General features: G+C 34.0%; 2 protein-coding genes and 2 long non-coding RNA genes across 4 annotated transcripts; 3 read left to right on the top strand and 1 right to left on the bottom strand.

Annotated features, from left to right (window-relative positions):
- Window positions 1-135: 135 nt before the first annotated feature.
- On the bottom strand, window positions 136-6,536 carry LOC112034529 (uncharacterized). The gene is made up of 5 exons (XR_002885378.2): window positions 6,232-6,536; window positions 2,989-3,184; window positions 1,598-1,903; window positions 1,415-1,504; window positions 136-936 (listed from the first exon to the last, which is right to left on the bottom strand). It is a non-coding gene; the product is annotated as an uncharacterized LOC112034529 (long non-coding RNA).
- A 202-nt stretch (window positions 6,537-6,738) lies between these two features.
- LOC112034500 (uncharacterized) lies at window positions 6,739-8,752 on the top strand. Its single transcript, XR_010623602.1, has 3 exons — window positions 6,739-7,093; window positions 7,224-7,276; window positions 8,470-8,752. It is a non-coding gene; the product is annotated as an uncharacterized LOC112034500 (long non-coding RNA).
- A 3,172-nt stretch (window positions 8,753-11,924) lies between these two features.
- On the top strand, window positions 11,925-18,032 carry LOC112034877 (guanine nucleotide-binding protein-like NSN1). Its single transcript, XM_065759971.1, has 9 exons — window positions 11,925-12,042; window positions 12,129-12,373; window positions 12,974-13,076; window positions 13,189-13,362; window positions 13,737-13,954; window positions 15,959-16,223; window positions 16,529-16,708; window positions 16,922-17,133; window positions 17,429-18,032. Exons 1-9 carry the CDS (start codon window positions 12,024-12,026, stop codon window positions 17,795-17,797), a joined length of 1,785 nt encoding a protein of 594 aa, XP_065616043.1. The 5' UTR covers window positions 11,925-12,023; the 3' UTR covers window positions 17,798-18,032.
- A 1,298-nt stretch (window positions 18,033-19,330) lies between these two features.
- Window positions 19,331-22,649, top strand: LOC112034435 (uncharacterized). The gene is made up of 6 exons (XM_024067262.2): window positions 19,331-19,562; window positions 19,693-19,859; window positions 20,976-21,096; window positions 21,807-21,926; window positions 22,016-22,086; window positions 22,180-22,649. Exons 1-6 carry the CDS (start codon window positions 19,380-19,382, stop codon window positions 22,424-22,426), a joined length of 909 nt encoding a protein of 302 aa, XP_023923030.1. The 5' UTR covers window positions 19,331-19,379; the 3' UTR covers window positions 22,427-22,649.
- Window positions 22,650-24,081: the final 1,432 nt, after the last annotated feature.

Here is a 24,081-nt window from a genome sequence, read left to right as displayed (position 1 = left end):
TTTTTCCATTTTGCTTAATAAAACTATCTAAATTTTTTTTAAAGGGAACTACTCTTAAACAAACTCATTCTTTTTTTTTTAGTTTAATTAATGTTGCCTACCATTTCTTATATTAATGTTTAAATACATATTAGATTGAAATTCAAATGACATAAGATAACTTAATCATCTAATCCTATCTACAAGAGTCCTATCATCGTATAGGCCCTATCCTAATCTAACCACAACACAAATTCAAATAACAATAAAATCCAACAACTAAAATACAATTCAAGTAAAACTAAATTACGAAATTCAAACACAACTAATACTTGAGACATTATCAGCATCACCATCTGCTACAGTTGCATCTTTTGGTTACATAAATATGCTCCTCTGCCGCTGCACTGGTATTCCCTAGACACCACAGCCTTGGCAATCGAAACGCGCTTGGACATCTTCTGCCCAAGATTGCCGGCAACCCCACCCTACCCCACCTTAGATGCTGATCTGTTTACTCGACTCTGGGTATCCTGAGCCAAGAACATAGCAGCCTTTGATGAAACCTCCAATTGGGAAGGGGGTATTAACTTCATGGTGCTCAGAATGAAGGAAATTTGCCTTGGAAAATCTAGTGCCATTTTTTTTTGTATGTCTCCCTGTCTGCTTGAAAAATTACAATGCTAATGAAACGTTTTTTGTCATTTCCTGTAATGAAACCATTGCCAAAATTCGGATCCGGATGCGGAGGCATGCCATTGCTTACATAACAAAAGTACATCTTTCCCAAGTGAAGCAGGCTTGCCGAGTATTGCACTTGCGGAGGAACATTATAAATAGCATCCAAAGATGTGTGCTTTGATTGACTTGACCAAATTTAGTCTTGAAGTACCAAAAATTTTCTTCTTTAATAAATTGGTTCCTCAGAAGATCATTGAGAATGCCTCATCAGTAATCCTGCTAAAAGTAGTCATGCATATGAAAGACTGATTGACATAGCAACTTTAATGAGAAGATGCTAAAGCCAAAAAAGTGAAAGTCAACCTTGAAGAAACAGAGACCATGCTTTACATGAACAAAGTAAACAAGATGACAACCCAAAGCAGCATGCAATTTGGTTATTCCAGAGCCCATAATTTCAATTAATTGAATTAATTTAGCAAAGGAAAACATATAAAAAAAATTAAACCTCATTAAAGTTGTCTTTAAAAGAATTTGAGAACTTTGTGCCTCCATCTATAATTCAAACCACATGCATGCATTGAAGGTTCAAGTGCATCGACCAAAGAATTATATCTTGAAAGAATACTCTCTCTCTCTTAACATGAACAACTAATCAAGGCTATGTGCAATTTGATTAAGGAAGAACTAAGCACACGAATAAACAATAATTTAAAACCTATAAGTATTAGAAAATAAAAGTGACAAGAACAACCTTAGCAACAAGCACACGTAAGGCTGTAAAGGCTTCAATGCGGATCTTTGCGCTACCCCGATGTCCTTGTGTAGCCTCTGTATCTGCAGCCTTTGTATAAAATGATATTGGGATTAGAAAACCTTAGACAAGACAAAGTACTCCAAAATAAATCAACCATTAGGAACAAAAAATTTGATGTACTTTGAGAAGCGACGGCCAATGTCCAACAGCAGCGGAAGCAGTTTGAGACTGTAGAAATAGAAGCAAGCATTCTTGTGATTCTGAATGATACTTCAAAGATCTACAGAGTGAAGTTTCCACAGACCTGCTTTCTAATAGTGTAGGCAAACCATGAATTTGTTTACATGCGCAACACATATCAGGGCATGGGAGTACACAAGAAAGCAGAGCCCTAAAACACTTAATTACTCCTCCGCGGAACTCTTCTGAAGCCTCAAAAGGAGAAAGCAAAGCACCATAAGTCAATTTTTTTAGCACCACAACCATCTGCAAAAGCACATCATCGAACTTCATGAAAAAGCAAAACATAATTAACATTTATGCAAAACTACATAACAACATTTGCTAATAAAATGGCATCACATCCTTTTCTCAATTTCTCCTAAATCCATAGCTCAAAAAGTAATGAACAATATAGTTGCAAGCAACATTTTATGGCTTTTGAGGTTATCGTCACTATTATTTACCACCAAATAGACAATTAAATGATTAGCCATTAAAAACATGTTTGATTGGGAGGATAAAGAATGGACAGGGAGGGGAAGGTGAGAGGAAGAAAAAGGGTTTATCCAGTTGAAAAGATGAAAATGGAGAGAAGGGAGGAGGATGGAAAATCCTTCCAACCGATCAAAACCAGACCTTCAATGTTGGCAAATTAGGGCAAAGATAGAAGAATTTTTAAGACAAGTCTATGAAATTTGTTTTGTCCTCACTAAACCATTGACATCATGGTATAATGGTAACAAATATCTTTACACTCTCCATTATTTTTTCTTTCCATACTACAAAACATACAAAGGTAGGGGAGGTGGACTCCTTTGAATGCCCCATAACACACCCCACACCCCCCCCCCCCCCCCCTTCCTTCAAACCTTCACATCATGTGTTCACAGAGCACTCAAAAATATTTACAAAAAGAGAAGAAAATACTTTTCTGTTCTCTTTTCTAAAATTCGATAGTTAAGGCTAGTGGGATTTGAACCCTGTCTATTAGAACCACTAAGAGGTGCCAACCAGTTGAGCTATAAAGTTCTTGGTAAGAAGCAAATACTTAATATTTAAGAGTTCATAACTGTCTAATAAGAAAGGCATAATAGTGAGACATTAGTTTAAGAATCCATAGAGAAGCTATTATATACTGAAGAAGTCAATATATCATAGAGAGTGGAAACCCCAATTTTGTCTTCGATTTTTGTATCTACACTCTCCTTATTTCAAAGGAAGTAAATTTCTTTCCAATGGTAATGAATAACATCTATTACCATATTTAAAACTAGTTGCCTTGACACGACGGTATATACCAAAGATATCACTCTTCTATATTACATGGAATGGCATGGAAATCAGACCACCTGATCCACAGATCTGAGATGACACTTCTTCAGAAGTTCTTCCTAACATTGAAGTACACCTTCTGCCACATTATCGCTCACTTTATGAGGCATTTTTTGGACATCAGGCATAAAATTTTCTTTAGTATCATCCTTCTGTTGTGATCTGCAATCAACTGCCGCATCCAATAGAAGCAGCAATGGGAACAAACTATAGCTGAAAGAAAGATGAAGAAATATCAAGAATATTAAAATATATATATATATATATATATAATAGACCCAAATTAAGGAAATTCAAAGACCATATCCAATTTTTTTTTTCTTTTTTAATTCCACTACTGAAGTATTAGTTGAACCAAATACCAATTTTACCACCATAAACCTCAGAAACCACAATTTTGATATTAAAAAAAAAAAGTTTTGACATTTATAAATAATGTAATTATCATCACACATATAGCGTTAAGCATTATGGCAGAGAAATCATTAAGAAGAAAATATACAACAACCAAGCCTTAGTCCCAAATTTTTTTGGGGTTGGCAATGGATCCTAAATAGATTTGTCAAAGTTGGTCACATGTATTCTTTTCCACCATTATATTATATCCAAAGTCATATTCTGTTACTTTCATAATTAACATGTCCTTTTTTACTACTACTAATGTTATTTTCAATCTTCCTATTAAGAAGAAAATATGGACCTCAAAAAAGTGCAGTTTTTTTAAGGGGGAAAATCACTTTTCACGAATGAAGTTTAGATATCAGACCTTCCCCCTATTTCATGATGTAAGAATTAAGATTCATAAAATTGTGGTCCTAGTTAACATTTTATGATTCAATGCATGCCTGACTATTAGAGGTTTAATATGTTTTTGTTCATGCTAAATACAACAAAACATCCATGACCATAACCAACACAGCTTTTTCCCTCAGTTATCTATTTTTATACCCAGTATAAAGCAAGGTCTGACACTACCGCTACATGAACAGATAACTAGGACCCTATTATTTGAAGGTTGGGGTGGAGGGGTGATTAAATACACTAACATGGTTTAAGATAGAAACAAAACACAAGAAACATATGTAAACGGTTCAAACAAACCACTGTGGTGGTTTCAATATATCAAGAGAAGACAAGAAGAGAACAAATCAATATAAACAAGGCACCCGTAGCCTCCCTTCTTTTAAGCTGGTGGAATTGGCCGGGGAAGCATTCCTCTAATATTTGGAATATGGTTCCAGCTTGTTTGATGTAGTTAATTTGGCGGGAGCGTAATAATCGTACTTTTGAAGATATTGTGAGATCAATAGATCTTTTGAAGCCTATACTAGTTGGGACCTTATTTAAGTGGGGTAAAATTTGGGGTTTTACACAATGTATTTCCATTTCTAAATTTCTTCTTTCTATTCGTATCTCTTCCTGAGGTACTTGTATTCGTTTTAAGTTCTGAGTGTTCACCATCATGAACACGATATTCTTTTTATGAAATAAATCTTTGATTACCTATCAAAAAGAAAAAATCTCTCTTCTATTTTGCTCTCTTTGTACATTAAAGAGAGAAGAAAAGTTCTACTCCAACATGTCCCGTGTGACCTCATTTCATTCGCACATGTACTATCAAAACAGTTCATTTCAAAAAATTTGGAAACGTGAAGCATGAGGTCATAAGGTTTGGCCCATTGGTTGTGTGTAACAATCAAAAGCAAATTGGAGTGGCTCAGGACATATCCAACACAAGTGAAGAATGTTACAGTAGTGCAATGTCCAACACAGTATTCAACACACAAGGATCTTCTTAACAGGTACTACTACTGCTGCTTCCATTTGCAAGGACAGACTGTTTGGAGGTGTCAGTGACTTCACAGTTAGAAGATGAAAAAATCGTTCATAGCTTTGGCCTCTTTTTTATTTTACATGGAACCTCACCAAAGCAGGGCCTTTGGGACCCACCCCTGGGGAGTAAACCACAAGTACACGATTCCACCCGCCAGAACTGTGTATCAGATAATCCAGGGAACTCTTACTCGGGATTGAACCTAAGATGTTGGGGTCTAAAGCACATCCCAAACGTCCAACCACCCACTAGAACTCACAGTTGGGGGCTTTCTTGAGAGCCAATTCTTATTGTAACTGTTAAATACCCAGACCAAATCCTTTAGAACTAAAATACAAATCACAGTTCATGCCCTATTCCACCATAGGCCACACTTTGGAACATTACCACAATTTCACGCAGGCTTTTGCCATAATTGCAACAAATTCAGCCATACAACAGAGAATTGATACTGTTACACATCCAAACCCCCAACAATCAGTACCTTACGCACAACTAGCATAGAAACCAAAATAAATATCACCATGCCAATTCAGTGATCAGCAACTCTTCACAACAAACTATAGTAAATTCTCTTGGGGGAATGTGCAGAATAGCTTTGGAAATGATTTGTATATAGTTAGTTAGGCAACACTTGAAACTATAAGGAAAAGTAGACATCTCGAGTTTTAAAAAATCGAGATCCATTTAGATAAATCTCGAGTTTTAGAAACTCGAGTTTCATGCAAAAAATTTTTTAGTTTTATCGCCCTTATAGTGGCGTTTTTAAGTCCTATAGTGACATTTTAAATCCCTATAGCAGCGTTTTTCTGCAAAATTTTTTCGTAAGTGTTCAATACCAGGTTCAGGAAGCCCTATAGTGGCGTTTTTATGCCCTATACTGATGTTTTAAAGCCTTATAGCGGCGTTTTCCTGCTAAATTTTTTAATAACTCTATTTTTAAGCTTTATAGTGACGTTTTTAAGCCCTATAGCGGCGTTTTCCGAACTCGAGTTTTTAAAACTCAATTTTTACTTGGATTTTTTTTACAACTCGTGCCTTAAAAACTTGATTTTTATCTTGGAACTCGAGTTTTAGACACTCGAGATGCTAGTTTTCAATTTTCTTTTGCAACGTGACAACTAACTAAATATTTTAATATTTATTGTTATTTAGAAAAAAAATTCAATTCTCTTCCACCCAAATGATGCCAAAGTAAATTATCATCAAGCAGTTCACACTCAACACTTAAAAAAAAAAAAAAAAATTGTTCTTGACCCAATCAAAACTTCTTCCTTTTTTGGAGAACAACACCCAAGAATGAAAGTAAAGACCAAGAATTTATATTTATTCATCAAAATTCCAGGTGACAGAGAACCAGAATGGATTATTAGTATATACAAAAAGCAACATATATGTGAATGTGAAAGTGAGAAATGGTGCATACTCGAAGAAGGGCTGGAGAGCAGAGGGGCGAGAAGAGCGAAAGAGTTGAAGCAGAGCGGGGATTGCTGAGGAATGCTTGGTAGGGTTTTGAAGCAACTCCAGAAGCTCCACGCAGTAGGGTTTTAGCTCTGCAAACACGCTGCTTCTTCTTGCGTCTTCTTCTTCATCGGTGAACTCGCCGGTAGTTCTATCGGTTTCGTCCATTGGATTTGAGAGGTTCTGATGAGAGAGAGAAGTGAGAAGAAGAACCGCAATAGTAGAAGAAGAACCAAATGGGTCGGTTAGTCGAGCTCGTAAGTGGGTTGATGGAACGGGTCGGGTCGACTAAACTTCGTAGACAACATTTTTGTGAAACTTTTGTAACAAATTTTGGTTTGGTAAAAAAAAAATAATTTCAACGAGGGGTTTAAATTTTAAATTATTAAATTTTAAGTAAGTAATTTGAGATAAATGTAAGATAGAGCCCTTTCTTATGTAAATATCTAATTTATGACCTTCTCAATGATCATCTAAAGAACATCCAAATATCTAATTTACGTGTTAGTCTAACATAGTAACCATAGGACATGAAAGAGAAAACGTTCTATCAGGCTGTGGCATAAAACCAGTGTTTTACGCCAGCCAATAGATTCCTGCCACGTGAAAATATTAAGTTCCTACTTAAATCCCTCTCCAAACACACTGAAAACAGAGAACAAAGAAAGAACTCACACAAAAGCTCACTGCCACAACCCTCCCTCCTCCATCTTTGCTTGCCCAATCCTCCACCACACCACACACCGGAGCTCACCGCCACAGAGTTCGCCGAAGCTATGCGTGGAGCTTGGAAACATACCGAAGCCGCCGCGAGCCATGATCCAAAGGTTTTTTTTTTTTTTTTTTCATGATTTTCCCTTTTCCCCAATTTGGATTTCGAATTATTGATGGGTTTTTCTGTTTTATGGGTTTATGGGTTTTTCTGTTTTCTGATTGCTTTTTGATTGCTGCACGTAGAGGGGACTGCAAAAACTTCAGTTGAAGGTTTATTTGCCGCTGGAGATGTACAGGTAATCCTCTCCAGAGTTAGCTTTTCTATTTCTTCAGTTTTTAATACCCAAGACTTTGGTCCAAATGTTGCAACAGTTCAACTAGTGGTCATCTTATTGGTTTAGAAATTGTATTGATTATATATGTTGTGTCTATTAATTATTGCTTGTTGGATTTATGAAGAATTGGGATACATTCAAGGAAATTCTGAGAACTAGTTGGGGAAAATCTTGTCTGAATGGAAGTGATGCATGTTACAATCTTTGTCATCTAATCAGTTTCTTGGCATGTCCCATTTAAAGAGGAAAGAGATAGTGCAAGAAATTAGGTTTTAGCCTTCTGTTACATTTGTATTTTCTTTTTCTTTTTTTAATTGTTTTTGGTTAAGTAAAAAAAAAAAAAAAAAAACTTTCTAATATGTTAAAACATTTTATTCTCTCTATGAATTCCTTAAACTGGATTAAGGTCTGTGTGTGTGTGTGGTGAGGGGTCAGAATTGAAACCCCAAATTGATAACTTTAGAGGACATATGTTGATAAGGAAGAGTCAGTTGGATTGTGAATTTAGAAGATAATATGAATAAAGCTTATATGCTTGGTTGGGGCTACTCAAATGCCATCACAATTGTAACAACTAATCTTCTTTTAAATGCTTTTGTATTTGTCATGGCAAAGGCATGCTCTCTCTATCTTTTCTTCACTTCCCAGTGAATGGAAATTATAGTGTTTTTTTAATGGGAACTTTTATATGAATGCTAGCACCAAAATTCATAGCCTGTTAATGCACTCATATTTCAGACTGTCCACTAAAAAAAATGTTCTGCTGAGACAGAACATTGATAAAAATGAAGTGTAATAGCTGATTTGATTCCTAAGAGAGTATTATCTGCCAATGAAAATTTTGCAGGGAAAATTTTGAACATAGTTTCTATTATCTGCTAATGAATACCATGTGTATGTTTGCTCAAATATTTGTTCAAATATCTGCTAATGACTATAGTTTCTATTCATTTTTTTATTTGTCAATCATCTCTAGGACTCTTTGCCAACTGTGACATATCATTCTACATCATCATCTACTATGCATATACATCCCAACCATTCACCATTTACAGTATGACCACTTAGCGTTTAATTAGAATATATTGAATTTTTTTTAACTGTGTTCATTCTAATTTTATTTTTTGTATTTTGTTGTACATTCTTTTATGTAGGATCCATTACAACAATTCCAAGAAGTTGATGTACAAACAAGTTTTGTGTCCAAGAGAACGGATTGGGAAGCAAATATTTTTCGGTTATATAATGTTTAAATTGTGGTGGATAGACATAGAACCATCTTCTTTTTTGTATTCCCAATGTAGGGTCCTCTTTTTTGTATATTGAACTAAGACAGGTTTTATTCTAGATGAATGTATTCTCAATTAGAAATTTCCCAAAAGAATTGTGACAAATTTTATTTCAAGATGTATGGTTAATCACATGATCTTTTATGAATTGAATTGTGACAGGTTTTATTTAAGGTAAATGTATTTTCAATTAGAAACTTTTCTTAAAAAAAAAATTTAATTGTGACAGGTTTTATCTCAGGTGTCTTTGTAATCTTATAATTTTCTTTTTGTATTCTAAATCATGACAGGTTTTATTCTAAATTAAATTGTGACAAGTTTTATTTCAATTTTTATTCTAAATTGAGTTGTTATTATGTCAAATTTTAATTTGTATGGTACAGAAGTATTAGTTGGCTTGTATTATTTCAAAATTCATGACCGGTCTATGAATTTAAACAAATATCCATGTAATTTTGATTCTATAAAAGAATTGTTAAAATGTCTTTTATTTTGCTTATTTTAACAAATTTCGGTTACAGTAAGTGCACAATTACAAAGTCTAATAAGTGCACAATTAGTGATACGTATTTAACAAGTAAATGATCTCATGTCGAATTTCTTTTGCAAATTTTGTATAAATGATAAGAGGTTCTTATGAATTTAACAATTGATATTTTTGGTAGTAACTTTTGTAAGCTCTATGGTCTCTTTGTAATTAAGTCTAGTTGTGGTCTAGATTGGTGCTAGTCCTTTCGTTTTTCCTTGCTTCTGAATCTGCTGTGTTGACTGGTTTTGTACTGTTTCTTTGCTGTTGAATGAATTTTAGTCATATCTCAAAAAAAAAAAAAAAAAAAAAAACTTCTGTTGTTTCCATTCATGATTTGCATTGAGATTTTTCTTAACTTCACCTATTATATATATATATATATATAAAGAGTGTACAGCATACACTAACAATTAGCCTTTGTTTTTATTTTTGGATAATTCAATTTTTATTTTCTTTTAGAAAAATGTTATTAATTCATTAAGAAAGAGCCAAATCAACTTGAATCAGGTGTGAATAAATCTTTTCCATCCACATCATAAGACCAATGACATGCCTCGTAATGAGATTTGAACCTAGTTGGAAATACCAAAAAGTGACAACTAGTTAAACTACAAATCTCTTTGCCTAAAGTACTACAAAACTCTTGCCTAAAGTTTAGTTTAGTTTCATAGTCAAAGTAGTAGTTCAATTTTGTTTTATTAGTGAACATTTTGGCCAAAATGGGAAATTAACCATAATTTTCAAACAATATAATTAGTAGGCAATATTTTTAAACTATATTTTTACTTGCATCTTGAGTTTAAGGAACTCGATTTAGGGTCTATAAATCGAGTCTTTGAGGGTCAGTTTTCATGTTCTAATTGGGTCTAAGTTGGCACTTTTTCCATATGGCATCCACCTGTAAATCGAGTCTCTAAGACTCGATTTACATCTATATTACACTTACAATAAAAGAAAAGATTTTGGCCTTTACACATTCTCAGCATAACAACAAAGAAAATATTATTTTCGATAACAACAACAAAAACAACCACAACGACAACAACAATGATTCCATCGACTTCTTCGAGTTCTTTAGCGACCTCAATTACTCTGAAAATTTTTGTTCATCAGAGAAAAAAAAAGAAAAAAAGAAAAACCCAGAAATAGAAACATGGGTTGTAGTGAGAGAGGCCTGGGTCTAGTGCGGCATGGGTCGCACTCGGCCTGGGTTGCGCTGCGACCTGGGTCTCGCGCTTCGTCTTCTTTTTTTTTTTTTTTTTTTTTCTAGCTCTAATTTCTTTGTTTTGTTGGTGCTGTTGTTCTTTTTTATCTTTGTGTTGGTCTGGACTTATAAATCGAGTCTTAGAGACTCGATTTCTAGGTGGACGCCACATGGAAAAAGTGCAAACTCAAACCTGATCAAAACATGAAAACCGACCCTCAAAGACTCGATTTATAGGCCCTAAATCGAGTCCCTTAAACTTGAGATGCTAGTAAAAAAATATAGTTTGAAAATATTGCCTACTAATTATATTATTTGAAAATTGTGATTAATTTCCCATTTTGGCCGAACATTTTGATTCTTAACTTTCTCCTTAACTACTAGAGGTCTATAGAGTATTGACTGTGATCTGTTTTATTTGTAGGCGGTGTGGATATTAATGTAGCTTGCAAATGTTCAACAGTTTTTAAGAGATAGTAATTCATACTTGGATTTTAAGAATATAATTATTGGTAGGCAAAAACAATGTCTTCAGTGCATGGAACACCTAACCATTATTTATTAGCAACATTAGATGCTTTAATGCTTCCCATAATCTTCCAATAATAAACATATGATTGCTAATTTTTAAAAGGCGAAGCGAGCGACTTTCATATTAGAAAAACCAAATATTTCTATTACTCTCCAATTACTGCCACATTCTAAAATTTTTCATTGATGAAACTATATTGTTACATTAGATTCATTTAACTGGATGCTATTGTTTATATTATTTTCCTTACACCCTTATGTATTTTTCTTATTGAAAAATGTAGCAAGCCCGAATTAGGATTTTTAATTAAACAATGAACATGCGGTAAGTTTTTATTAGTGAACTTTAAAGTTTTTTTTAAGAGGAAACTTTAAAGTATGTTCACTAGTATATTCATTTATTATTTTGTTTATCAATATAACCCCTATCTTTGTTGAAAATTTATGAGTAAAGACTAAAAAGTTGAAAATTTTAATATAAAATAAAAAGAATTCTTAAAATTGTTTGAATGCTAAAAATTTATTTTTCCAAGAAAGAATTAAGGTTCTAACACAAATTAAATCTCAAACTTCATGTAAGTTTCAGTTAGCTTAATTGGTAAAATCTCTAATAGTTAAATAAGGATCTATTTGGGAACAATTTATAAAGGTAAAAGCTATCTGAAATAGTACAGTAAGACCTATGAATAATACCAAAAAGTGCAGTGAGATTCGTAAATAGTAGCAAAAATAAGCTAAATAGTAAAATAAGTTTGCTTTATAATCTGTTTTCAAACACAACTTAAGAGAAACAAACATTATAGGTTAAAACTATTAAAAAAAATCACAAACTCTACTTAAAAAAAAAAAATTATTTATGTTGTTATTGTTGTGACCATGTGTATGTGTTGGATTCCAATTGAATAAAAAATTACAATGAAGCAAAAAATAAAAATAAAAATAAAAATAAAATAACAAGTTTATAATATGCTTGAAATATTTAGAATTTAAATCCTCAAGTATCAAAAAAAGAAAAAAAAAAAAGAAAAAGAAAAATAAGGTAATCCTTTAAATATATAACCCTACTACTATTTTCATTTGTGTTGTACGTGTGTAAAGGGGAGAGGAGAGCAGCAAGCAGCCCCAGCAAGCAGGGTTCCAAGTTCCAACCTCAAGATGGTGAAGAGGAGCAAAAGTAAGCTCTAACAAACAAAAAACGATCCCCTAACTTGGGAAAATTTATCTTTTTCTCTCTCTGAAACCATTGATTCATCTTTTCAGAAAGCAAGAGCAAGAGGGTCCCTCTAAAGAAGAAGCACAAGATCATAAGGAAGGTGAAGGAGCACCACAGGAAGAAGGCGAAGGAGGCGAAGAAGCTCGGCCTCAACCGCAAGAACAAGCCCGAGAAAGACCCCGGTATCCCCAACGACTGGCCTTTCAAGGAACAGGAGCTCAAGGCTCTCGAAGCCCGCCGTGCCCGTGCTATCGACGAATTAGAACTCAAGAAAGCCGAACGCAAAGAAAGGGTATATATATATATATATATTATTCCCTAAACTTCATTCATATTTTTGCTTTTGTTGTGTGGTATTGTTTAATGTGAAAATGCATCTCTAAATGTGTGATTGCTTACTGATTGTGTGATGTTTGTGGTATTGTTTTATGTCTAAACTGCAACAGTTAACCCTTTGCAGTGATTTTCTATGCAAAAAATGCACAAAACCCCGCATTTTTTCTTCTTCTTCGTAAAACACGGAAACCCCAGGAAGTTTTGAATGCAACAATCCCTAGTGGTATTGTTTTATGTCTAAACTGTAATACTTAACCCCTTTGCAGTTTTTAATTTAACACAAAAAAATCCTATTGTTTTATGTGAAAATGCAACTCTAAATATGGACACTTGTTGTGCCCCGGTTATTTTCACTGAGGGGCAGGGATACTGTGTTTTAAGGATAAACCAAAGGAGGGGCTGGGGGGGGTTTGTGTGCTATTCTTTTTTATTTATTTTTTTTATAGGTTGTGATAAATTTTACTGTCCCGTTAGATACTATTCTCTAATGTATAATGTATATGCAACAAGTTATCGCTTTAAATTCATAGTGGTACTCTACTCTGCACTCTTCCAGGCTCGAAAGAGGAAGTTGGGTTTACCAGAGGATGATGATAGCTCCCAATTGGATAAATCAGCTTCTTCGGCAGATAATTCCATTGGAGCTGGGAAAAACCGGGGTATGTTAATTCTGAATGTTTTATTAAGAGATGTATTCTTGGTGAAAGAATTATTTTTCATTGGATCTAACTTATCTTTTTGCTACTTTTAATATCTATTATTTTCATACAGATAACTCAGATAGAGCTTTCTACAAGGAGTTGGTTAAAGTCATTGAAGCATCAGATGTCATTTTGGAAGTTCTTGATGCTCGTGATCCCCTAGGTACTAGATGTGTTGACATGGAGAATTTGGTGATGAAAGCTGGTCCTAACAAGCATCTAGTGTTGCTTCTGAATAAAATTGGTAATCTTTTGCTCTCTCTATCTTCCTCTCTCTTCTGCATTTTTAAGGTGATTAAAGTTGTGTCATGATTCTTATGTTATTCCATAGAAAATTTTGGAGAAGCTAGAAAGTGAAAACATTTACGAAGCATGTTATGATTAAGTAGAATTTAGATTAGATGTTCAATGGAATGGCTTGACCAAAATATAACTCTGAGTGTGCTCTAGATGTTATGTTTCACTATCAAACAATAATAAATCATATATTGGCTGCCATTTGAATTCATGACTATCTCACTATCTATCTCACATGTAAATGATTGAGAAATGTTTCATCTATTTTTCTTGTCCATATGGTTTCAGCTTGTTTATTTGTCCTTGTTACTTGTGTCTCAGATCTTGTTCCTCGTGAAGCTGTTGAGAAGTGGCTCAAGTATCTTAGGGAAGAATTACCAGCTGTTGCATTTAAGTGCAGTACCCAAGAGCAAAGATCAAACTTAGGGTGGAAATCAAGCTCAAAGGGAGCAAAACCAAGCAATCTTCTACAAACTAGTGATTGTCTAGGAGCTGATACTCTTATTAAATTGTTGAAGAATTACTCAAGAAGCCATGAGGTAAGTCTATCACTTGTCTTCTGCAATGACCACATATTTCATCTACAATGACTTCTCTGAAGCTTTATAAGATTTTCAGTGGGGTATGCTGTTTGTTCTTGGGGTTTCTCTTGCCAATATAGTTTATAATGTGCATTGTGTGCATGAGCATAAACATGTGTTCCATTGGTGATATACTTTAGGTTTTTTATTGTACATGCGCTCGTATGGTCTTCATTTGATTTTTATTTTTTGATAAATTAATTTATATGTTAGCATGTGGAGTTTGCTTGACTTGCTATTTTCACTGTACTTGGTTGGAAGTTAGTTATTGTTATAAAGAGTCTTTGTGCAGTGGTTTTTAAAGTAAATTTTCTGGATGAGGTGAAATAGGTTTGAAAAGTTGATGATTAATCAGTTGATATGAGCCACTTGGCTCATTGTATGTGTGATTCTTATTTCTTATGTTCTGGTGAATATCAGGAAAATATATGCCTTGTTGACCAAAACCTAATATTCTCTTTTAGGGAAGTTTTGTTCTCAAAGTGGCTCTCAAAGTATGCCTTTCAAGACCTGTATTAGTGTTCTTTTTAATCCACATATCAAAGTTTCTCAATTAGGAACCATGGTGAAGATTGTTTTACCTTGTACCACTTCTATACCAAGTTCATGTATCTACTGATCATAGTTATAATCTAAGCAGGAGCTCTTTTGAGGTTTTAATTGATTCCAGGAATTTTGGTTGTTTGGCGCTCCTATTGGCAAAGCCTTGGCTTTTAGGTTTTGTTTATTGTCTTAGTGGTCTCATATCTCCCAACATTATTTATAAGGCATTTGTGGCAGAAATTTTGTTTTTCTTTGATATAAGAATGACTGCTATAGATTTTAGCAGAGTGATTCTTTCTATTAATAACACCAGCCCCACTCATTTCATACCTGGGTGATTGATAGTGACACGGTACCGTGAGGAAAAGGTAAAAGGAAGTACTAATAGTGAGGGTTGGCTCCAGCTTATGTGAGGTTTAAGAGAGGTGGTTGATTACTGGTAAGCAATCTTATCCCCAAATTTGGTGAAATGAACTATAAATGGTGAATTAGAAATTTATTAAAAATTTGGCTTGAAACTGAACTTCTCCTTTGGAGGATAAATGGATCATTCTAGTCTTGAAGTGAACTCTTCAAAGAGCCCAATTCATATCCAGGAGAATTGAAGTGCTTGACATAAGAAAGTAAGCCTACGTGGTACCTTAGGATGATTTGAGTCAAACTTATCTTCAGTGGGGAAGAACTGATAATTATTTTGCACGTATTTCCCTTTTATTTTGTCAGTGCCATTTCTAAATTGATAAGGAAATTAATTTGAAATGAATTATTTTGAGGAAGAACTGACAATTATTTTGCAAACTAATCTTCAGTGGGGAAGAACTGTATTATTTTCACATATTTTGCTTTTAGACTGTCAGTGCTTTTTCTAAATTGTTAAGAAAATTAACATTTTGCCGGGTGAGTTCATAGACGTGAGAACCTTCAACTAAAAAATTACTTAACTTTCCTTTACCTGGTGATTTATGCACTATCTAGTACATGCGTGTTGTACTTCGTGTGTTGAACACAAAATACTTTTGGGAAAAAATGGAACGAAGAATGATGTCTTGTTTTGCTAATTGGATGTTCCATGGTTTGGTGAATAGTGGTTGGCCTTATCAAAATTGTATTAAACTAGGAAATTGTATAAATTTAAATAATAATATCAAAAACAATTGAAGCAAATAGTCAATGATAATGACTATGATGATGGTATCGTGCTGATGGTAATGTATTCTGATAATAGCAATAGTAATGATGATAATGCTCGTGTATGACATAGTTTGGAGGCATCTGATGTGTTTGATGTTGCTGGATTTCTACCATATTTGTTTTTACTACTCAATGGTTCTAGTTATGCGATATTTTTGAATTTGGGTTTTTGAGTTTGAATAAATAGTTCCAGCCATATTAATCTATTGTCATCTGTATTTATGGCAGATCAAGAAATCAATTACAGTGGGTGTTATTGGCCTGCCCAATGTTGGTAAGAGTAGTCTCATTAATAGTTTAAAGAGATCCCATGTTGCCAATGTTGGTTCTACTCCTGGCTTAACAAGATCTATGCAAGAGGTTCAGTTAGACAAGAATGTCAAATTGTTAGACTGCCCTGGTGTTGTGATGCTTAGATCTGGAGCAAATGATGCATCTATAACTCTTCGAAATTGCAAAAGAATTGAGAAGTTGGATGATCCAATTGGTCCAGGTGAGTGAATTCATTTTATGTTTTTGGCAGTTTATTTGCTATTCTGCTTGAATGCCTTTTCATGTGGCTAAAGAAATACAATGCTTTGTTTGTCTTCATATAAAGGAAATTGCATATATAGAATCAAAGACAATGAATGTTAATTAAAGACATTACAGTGACGTCAAATTCTGTTACATGTATTGCACCAGAAGACAAATCATTTATTTAAAAATAATAAATAAATTTTGTGGATTTTGTGTGTTATTATATTAGGTTCTATAACTAGACTTTGATATCATACTGTCCCTGCTCCATCTGTGCAGTGAAGGAGATTCTAAAGCTTTGCCCGGCCAGTATGTTGGTAACTTTGTTCAAGGTCCCTAGCTTTGACTCGGTTGATGAATTCCTTCAGAAAGTGGCTTCTGTTAGGGGTAAGCTGAAAAAGGGTGGTGTTGTGGATGTTGAAGCTGCCGCAAGAATTGTTCTGCATGACTGGAATCAGGGTATGTGTTAGTCATTTATGGTTTATGTGCCCTGGGAATACACAAACAAAACAAAGAGAGAACAAGAAAAGCAAATTGTAATATATAAAGATTCAAAGCGGTGATAATAATTTGGGTGTGAGAGGTCCTGAGTTCGATTCTTAGAAAGCCCCTAATTATCTAATGTTATACTTATAAAAAAGAAGTGATGTTAATAATTTCATTTTGTTGTAGGTAAGATTCCATATTACACTATGCCCCCAATTAGGAATCAAGGAGAACCTTCAGAGGCCAACATTGTTTCTGAGCTTGGGAAAGAGTTTAACATTGATGAGGTTTATAACACTGAATCTTCGTTCATCGGAAGCCTCAAGTCTGTTGATGATCTCAATCCTGTGGAAGTTCCTCCAAGTTGCCCCCTCAATTTTGACGAGGATATACTCGAGGTTTGTGATCTCTCTTGGTTTTAAGCATCTATTTATGGTCTTAGGATGTGAAGTGACTTTATTAGCGCTTGAAATCTCCATCCCTGAGAGGAGCACACCTCCTCATTGTTTGTCTGTGGTTCTTTTAAAATAATTTGAACAAGTTAAAAAGATTTTTGGGTAAGTGAATGGGAAAAATACTTAATTCAAATGGAATTTAAATCAAAGTGGAACTAAAATTTCATTATATGCAGTTTTAAAAATTTATGAAACTAATTCCTCAATGGCCAATTCTTTTTTTGCATTTTATAATTAGAATGATGAACCAAAACTACCAATCCAAGTTGTTGAAGGCCCCAAAGACATGGCTAAAGATGAAGATGATGTGTCCATGGCATGTGAAGAAGATGAAGAAGGCAGGAACAAGGGAAAAACTGCTACTAGCAGGCAGAATGAGAAGTTATATGCAGTTGAAGGTATGCTTAATACAAAGATGAAGAAAGCAGAGAAGAAGAGAAGGAAAAAAGCCGAAAAGTCAATCCCAGAAGATGCCATGGACGATGACTACGATTTCAAATTGGATTATTTCAAGAAGGGATCTGCCATGGATGTTGGTGATAAGGACAATGAAAATAAAATAATTGGCAAGGTGCCTATGTCAGGTATTGAGCTCCCTGATGAGTGATGTAAGGGATAAACCATAAGTTAAAAATGGCATGCCTTCTCCTTAAAATGGACTGCATGCTTTTATTTTATTTTATTTCTTTTGGTAGAGTCATCAAATTTTGGTTATGATATTTTATGTCATCCTTTTGGACAACATTTACACCGAAATGTGAAATGAAATATTGAATTGTAATAGAGAGAGAAAGTTCATGAGAAATTTGATATCAGGCTAATCCAATGCCTTTTCTGTTCAATCTCTCTCTCTCTCTCTCTCTCTCTCTCTCTCTCTCATGCATGGGCTCGTGTACATACAAGCTGGTGTAGAAAACATACGAGCTCCATATGCTTCAATCCATGACTATGAGTCATTTTCAGATGGAATATCGTCTTCAATTCTCCTTATTCTGTGAGGCTGTGGTCTGTGGAGCATGAACTTGGATCCTTGTCTTTGCCTCTTTTATTTATTTATTTATAAATTTATAAATTTTTATAATTATACCTCTTTGCCCACAATTACAAAATATTTTAGTTTCCCAACCTTGTGATCAGAACACGGAGTAGACCAAAAATTGTGTGTTTAGAAAATCCAAATTTCAGAATTTTGGAACCCTTTTATAAATCCACAACCGATTTCTGCCAAGCCAAGAATACCAAGTGGGTATCCTTTATTAAAAACTTAAATAAATTACATAATTTGCAAACTACAAACTACACAATTTCCCTATAATATGGTATAGTTTCAAATTAACCCTAAAATATTATAATTTTATAATTAAAATTATGCACTTTTTAAATGGATTCAATTCACACCCTCATTGTATCTCTCTATTAACTATCTAGAACATTTGAAATTCCGAAGAAATTTTGCCTCAAGAACATTAAAAAAGAATTTATTATAATATTTTTTTTCCAACCCTTGAAGTTCTAATAGAATCATTCTTTCATAAATACAAATTTATATTTTTTTTAATCCATTTCATTCTTTGTTTCCAAACTTACGATTTTGTGTTTACATATATTATCCAAAAAAATTAGTTTTTAGCTTACACATGATAATTGATTAATAATATATAAAACGAAATCCTTTAACTTTAGTTAAATTTTTCTAATATTTGCTTACAATCTTTAGAAAGCTCATATTTTTGCCTATCATCATTTTAACATAAGCAGTATTAAAGATAATATTTTCATAATTATTGACACGATTTATAATTAATTATGTTTGCAGTAACATCATTTTCACTTGGGTTTGGGACACCCATTTCAATGCACTAATCACAATAGGACATGCAAAAATTTTGAAAAAAAGTGGTGTACTTAAATATAATTATTCAAATATATATTTTTATAAGAGGTAGTATCTCATGCGCCTGCAGTATATGAAAAATATTCATTTTTAATAAATTAGTAATAAGTTTTTAAAATTACAAAAAGTATTACATTGTCATATTCACTAAATTTATTTATAAATTTGTATTAATTAAATATATATCCTATTTAAATATTCTTGACAATCACAAATATATATATATATATATAATATTTGGGGAAGAAATAATTGGCGGGAAGAAGGAGAGAGAGAGAGAGAGAGAGAGAGAGAGATGAGTTCAGAAGGCCCTGATCTAGTGTGCGAGGTGGACAACGTCCAAGGCATCGTTGATGCGCTAACCGCCGTCCGATGGAAACGGCAGCAGGACGCGGTGGTGGAATTATCGGAGCACGGCGTGGTTTTGATCGTGGAGGAAAGCAGTTGTCTTCAGGCCAAAGTTTATCTCCAGCGCGAGGTACTATCAACTATCAAATGTTTCAACTAATTTATTGCGACAGTTAAAAATTCAGTTGGAATTTGAATTTATATGAATATTAATAATGAATGAATGAATGAATGTTTGGTTTGGTATCAAAATAATGAAGCTTTTCATTAAATATGAGTACGGTGGTGCACAAGGGCGGCCTCGATTCGGTGTGAGCTTGGGCCTCTTGGTCAATTGCTTGAACACATTTTCGGTTCCGGCGGGTGGGCGTTCCTCTTCCACCATCGAAATTCGATATCCAGGCCCTGATATGCAGCTCCTTCTCAAGTATGCATCACTATCTTGGCCAAAATTTGCCAAATAGCACAATTTTAGCAAAATTTTAGGGAAAAAAAGAACGTGACAAAGTTGTTTAGTTATGTAGCTCAAGTTCCAAGCAGTATGAGTCTACTGCTTGGTGTGACACGCTAGCTAGCTGCTTAAACTCGAGTTCCAAAAATGTGCTATATAACTAAATAACTTTGTTTGGATGTGTTTCTCCTAAAATTTTACTAAAATTTTGCTATTTGGCAAATTTGGCCCACTATCTTACTTTATATGCTGCTGCTCCTATATTTTTCTTTCTTTCTTTCTGTCTGAGGCTCAACTCTGTTGTCTAGGTTCATTGTATCCGCTGTTACTTGATCTGCAAGCAAACTAATCCTAATATTACTTCTATTATTGCAACTGTTGTAGTTTAATCAATGTATGGGGTAGTCTGTTGTTTAGCTTACTATAAATACCTTACTATGGGTTGATTGTTAAATACATTGCTTGATAAGAAAGATGTAGTTACCAATGGTTTTCTGTAGTCAACATAGGCCATAATACCGAACAACGCTTATATCTCACTTTTGTACACTTTATCATGGTGTCAAAGTTATGTTTAATCTTTTCTAACATATAGTATTGTAGTCATGTTTTTATCTTTTCTAATATGGTATCAGAGCCATGTTTCAACAATTTTAATATAAGTAGTGGATAACTCAAGCTTTAGACTTTCATTTTCCTTTCCTTTTCAAATCTTTGGGAGGAGTATGGTGGATTTTGCACTTTGACATACTTGCCTAGTGTTTGATTTTTTGAAGCCTTCTTGTTGGTTTTTACTGCATCTTTTTTAGATTGTTGGTTAGTGTTTCATATCTGGATATTGTGAATTTACAATTTTCTGAAGTTTACCCTTTTTTTGTCCTTACTGAAATAGTTATTGGTAATTAAGAATCGAGAAAATAGAAAGGCCAGTGGTCATGTTTAATTTCTAAATTTAAATTTTTGATGCCCCAGTGGTCGGACAATTGTAGCTCACGTGATGATGCTTTTTAATATGATTTGTCGTTTGTATTTGTTTGCCAATTCCATAATTCAGATTGAGATTCGATGCTATATTGTCTTTTATATCTTAAGGTCTGTTGATTCACTGGATGCTTGCATTTATGCGGAGATCAGGACAAGAATCCCAGAAACAATTTCATGGGACTATAATTTTGAACCTGCAGGAACCACCCCACTAAGTTTTACTGTTAAGGTATACTCTTATTATATATACTCTTTAGCCACTGAATTGACCACCCCTTTATCTTCCATTATTCCATTGCATGATAGTGGTAGTTTTGTAGCTGCATCCTGATGTACAATTGCTTTGCATCTCTCTCTCTCTCTCTCGTGCCAAATTCTGCTTTTCTGAATGATAATGTATGCATATTATGCTTGTGTAATTTTACTCTCTTTTGAACATCACCTACACTGGGTTGGTCCTTAAAATTACAATTTACAAACCTAAGTATATATTTTTTTTCTCCACTATTAGTTGACTATTTCTAGTGGTTTTAACTAATATTCTTTTTATGCATCAGTAATATTTTAAGAACATCTCATTTAATTATTTGATGTGAGAATTTATTCATTCACGTTGATGCAAAATGTCATCATTTTAAAGTGCTTGGTGGTGAGACAGAATTTCAGCTGTCTGCCCCCATTAGTTGGATACAAGGCTTTGTTGAGGTTACTAGGGTATATGACATTTTGAAGGTGCTGTAGTGCTAAATTTCAATCACTCTCTTTTTGTGAAGGAACGAGTCATTTATCAAATAAATTACTAAAATTATTGAGGAAAAGCTTCTGAACATGAAAATTTTACTGTAATAGATAAATATGCATGGTTTTCAGCTCATGTATTATTTATCTTGGAGCCAGTGCCTACCACTAACAATTCAAACTGTGATATTTAAACCACAGTCTGCAGCATTGAAGGAAGCTATTGATGATCTTGAATGGCCTGGATCAAGTGTACAGATCATACTACAACCAGATCCTCCTTCTGTCACCTTTAAAGGTGAAGGCCACGGTGACTTACAGGTGAGGTTTTATTCTAAACTAAAAATAAAGTACCCACTTTGTCTGGATTTTAATATTTTCACAGGTTTAATCCTTGCCTTCTCTTGCAGATAGACTTCATGTATTATGTGAATACTGATCTCTTGATTGCATTCAGTTGTGATCGTCAGGTTTCTTATAGGTACTTTTCAACTATTTTTTATTACCTTCATGTAATGCACCATTTCACTTTCATGAAAATTGACTGTGTGAGCTCTCACCTTGATTTCAACAGGTATAAATACAAGTTCCTCCAGGCAACAACTTCAAATATACCCAGCAGCGTTATTAGAGATAACAGAGGAAGCAAGTTGACTATTGGGCGAGGTGGAATGCTGAAAGTTCAGCACCTGGTTTCAGTTGCAAGACCATCCATTCCTCACCCACACATTGATTCTGCAGGCTACCAGCAGCCTAGTCGGATTGCGTACATTGAGTTTTTTGTGAAACCTGAGGAAGATGAAAGCACCATAAATGATTAAAATTTGCTATCAAGTTTGTGGCTACTGGTTACCAATTAAAAAAAATTGTGGCAACTGGTTGCATATTATACCTTGTCAATGAATCTCACTGTCTCCCAGCATTCCGCTTTTATGCTAAAATTTGCACATATTTTCATGCGTAAGAAGGGAATGACGACAACTGTATTGTAGTTCATATTGCTTGCTCTAATTTCAAATTCCAGTTTTCTGTTGGATTCCTTTCCTTTTTAGTTTGTAACCTACCTATTTCAATTTGGTAGCTCAAATCTATCTTCCTGCAGGTGTTATTCTTTAGATATACCGATTCTTGCAAATTGTAGATGAGACATAGGACCTTTTATTTCTTTTCCTGTAGTTAATTTGTATGCACAACTTAGTAGTTTGACTTGGTTTAAATCTGTAGTGGATATTAACGAATCAGTTTCAACTTGGTTTAAATCTGCTATTTCTTTTGTTCTGCCTGAAGAAAATTCTAAAAACATAAAAGCCATCCCCTTCTCATTCAACCCCTACTCTGAAGATACTTCTTGTTCGGCTTTCTCTAAGGATTGTTCCTTTTCCCCCTAAATCAGCATGCATAATAGCTAAAGGGTTAAATCCCTTGAACCCCATAAGTGGATCTGGAATGTTTAAACTACTCCTGGAATCCGCTATTTCATTTGGTTATGCAGTCATAATAGCGTAGCTTTGTGAAGTGTTGGGTTCAAAAGGTTTTATTACTCTTGGTATTCAGTGTTCTGTTTAACAGTAGCAACGAATCACTGATTCATATTTAGCGTGAGTGTTCCTTTGCAAATTCATTCTGGCAGAAGCTTAATGTCCCACATGAGCTGCGGAGCTCCTTTACAACCCTCATGGATTGGATGCTTTCTAATTCCTTCTCTAACAGTCTTTCCAGTGAATGTGCGTTGCCTTGGAATATTCTTTTTCCTATGGATTTATGGCATCTGTGGCTGCACAAACTCTTTTGTTTTTTGAAATGGGTTCGTTGATTTAAATACCCACACGCTGTGCATTAAAAAAAAAAAAATGCTGAGTTCTTTGCTTTAACATTGGAGTCAAGATGAATAAATGGCTGAAGATTGGGCTGCTATTGGTTGGCAGAAACCAGCCTTTGTTAATCTGAATGATTGATGGTTTTTGTTACCCTTTGGAGTAAAATGTCAAATGAATATCAAATATAAAATAAAGGACAAAATACACTTTTCTATCTTAAACTATTACCTTGATTACACTTAACCCCTTGAATTATTGAAATGCACGATTAACCTCCCAATTTAAAAATTATGTTACACTTAATCTCATGTTATCTATTTTGGTGTTAAATCTAATGAAATTTAGAATTTGAAGACTAATTTACCATCAACTATATATTTTGGAGGGTCAAAATTGGCCTTTTAATACTAAATTTCATTATACTTAATGCCAAAACAGATAGCAAGAAGGGTCATTTGTGGGTTTCAATAGTTTAGAGGGTTAAGTGTAATTTAGGTAATAGTTTAGAGCGGAAAAAGTGTAATTTGTCCTAAATAAAAAAGAAAAAAAAGAAAGAAAAAGAAAGCTTTTGCTTATGAGGTTAGTTGGCTCATGTTAATATCAGGCTGGATATTATCATGCGAGTCTTAGATGCAAATCTAAGTATTAGGTTTGGATGT

This window comes from Quercus suber, unplaced genomic scaffold (assembly GCF_002906115.3).
Source record: "Quercus suber isolate HL8 unplaced genomic scaffold, Cork oak 2.0 scaffold_17, whole genome shotgun sequence".
Lineage (NCBI taxonomy): Eukaryota > Viridiplantae > Streptophyta > Magnoliopsida > Fagales > Fagaceae > Quercus > Quercus suber.
The sequence above is the reverse complement of the archived record's forward strand: the minus strand, read 5'-3'. Positions and strand labels throughout refer to the sequence as shown.

Excerpts from the sequence above, each read along its gene's own strand:
- LOC112034877 (XM_065759971.1), top strand. Across the intron at positions 13,077-13,188 it reads TGGAGCTGGGAAAAACCGGG|ATAACTCAGATAGAGCTTTC; the intron begins GTATGTTAATTC and ends ATTTTCATACAG. Across the intron at positions 16,224-16,528 it reads GGATGATCCAATTGGTCCAG|TGAAGGAGATTCTAAAGCTT; the intron begins GTGAGTGAATTC and ends CCATCTGTGCAG.
- LOC112034435 (XM_024067262.2), top strand. The coding sequence starts at position 19,380 with ATGAGTTCAGAAGGCCCTGATCTAGTGTGCGAGGTGGACAACGTCCAA. Across the intron at positions 21,927-22,015 it reads AAGGCCACGGTGACTTACAG|ATAGACTTCATGTATTATGT; the intron begins GTGAGGTTTTAT and ends CTTCTCTTGCAG. Across the intron at positions 22,087-22,179 it reads GATCGTCAGGTTTCTTATAG|GTATAAATACAAGTTCCTCC; the intron begins GTACTTTTCAAC and ends TGATTTCAACAG.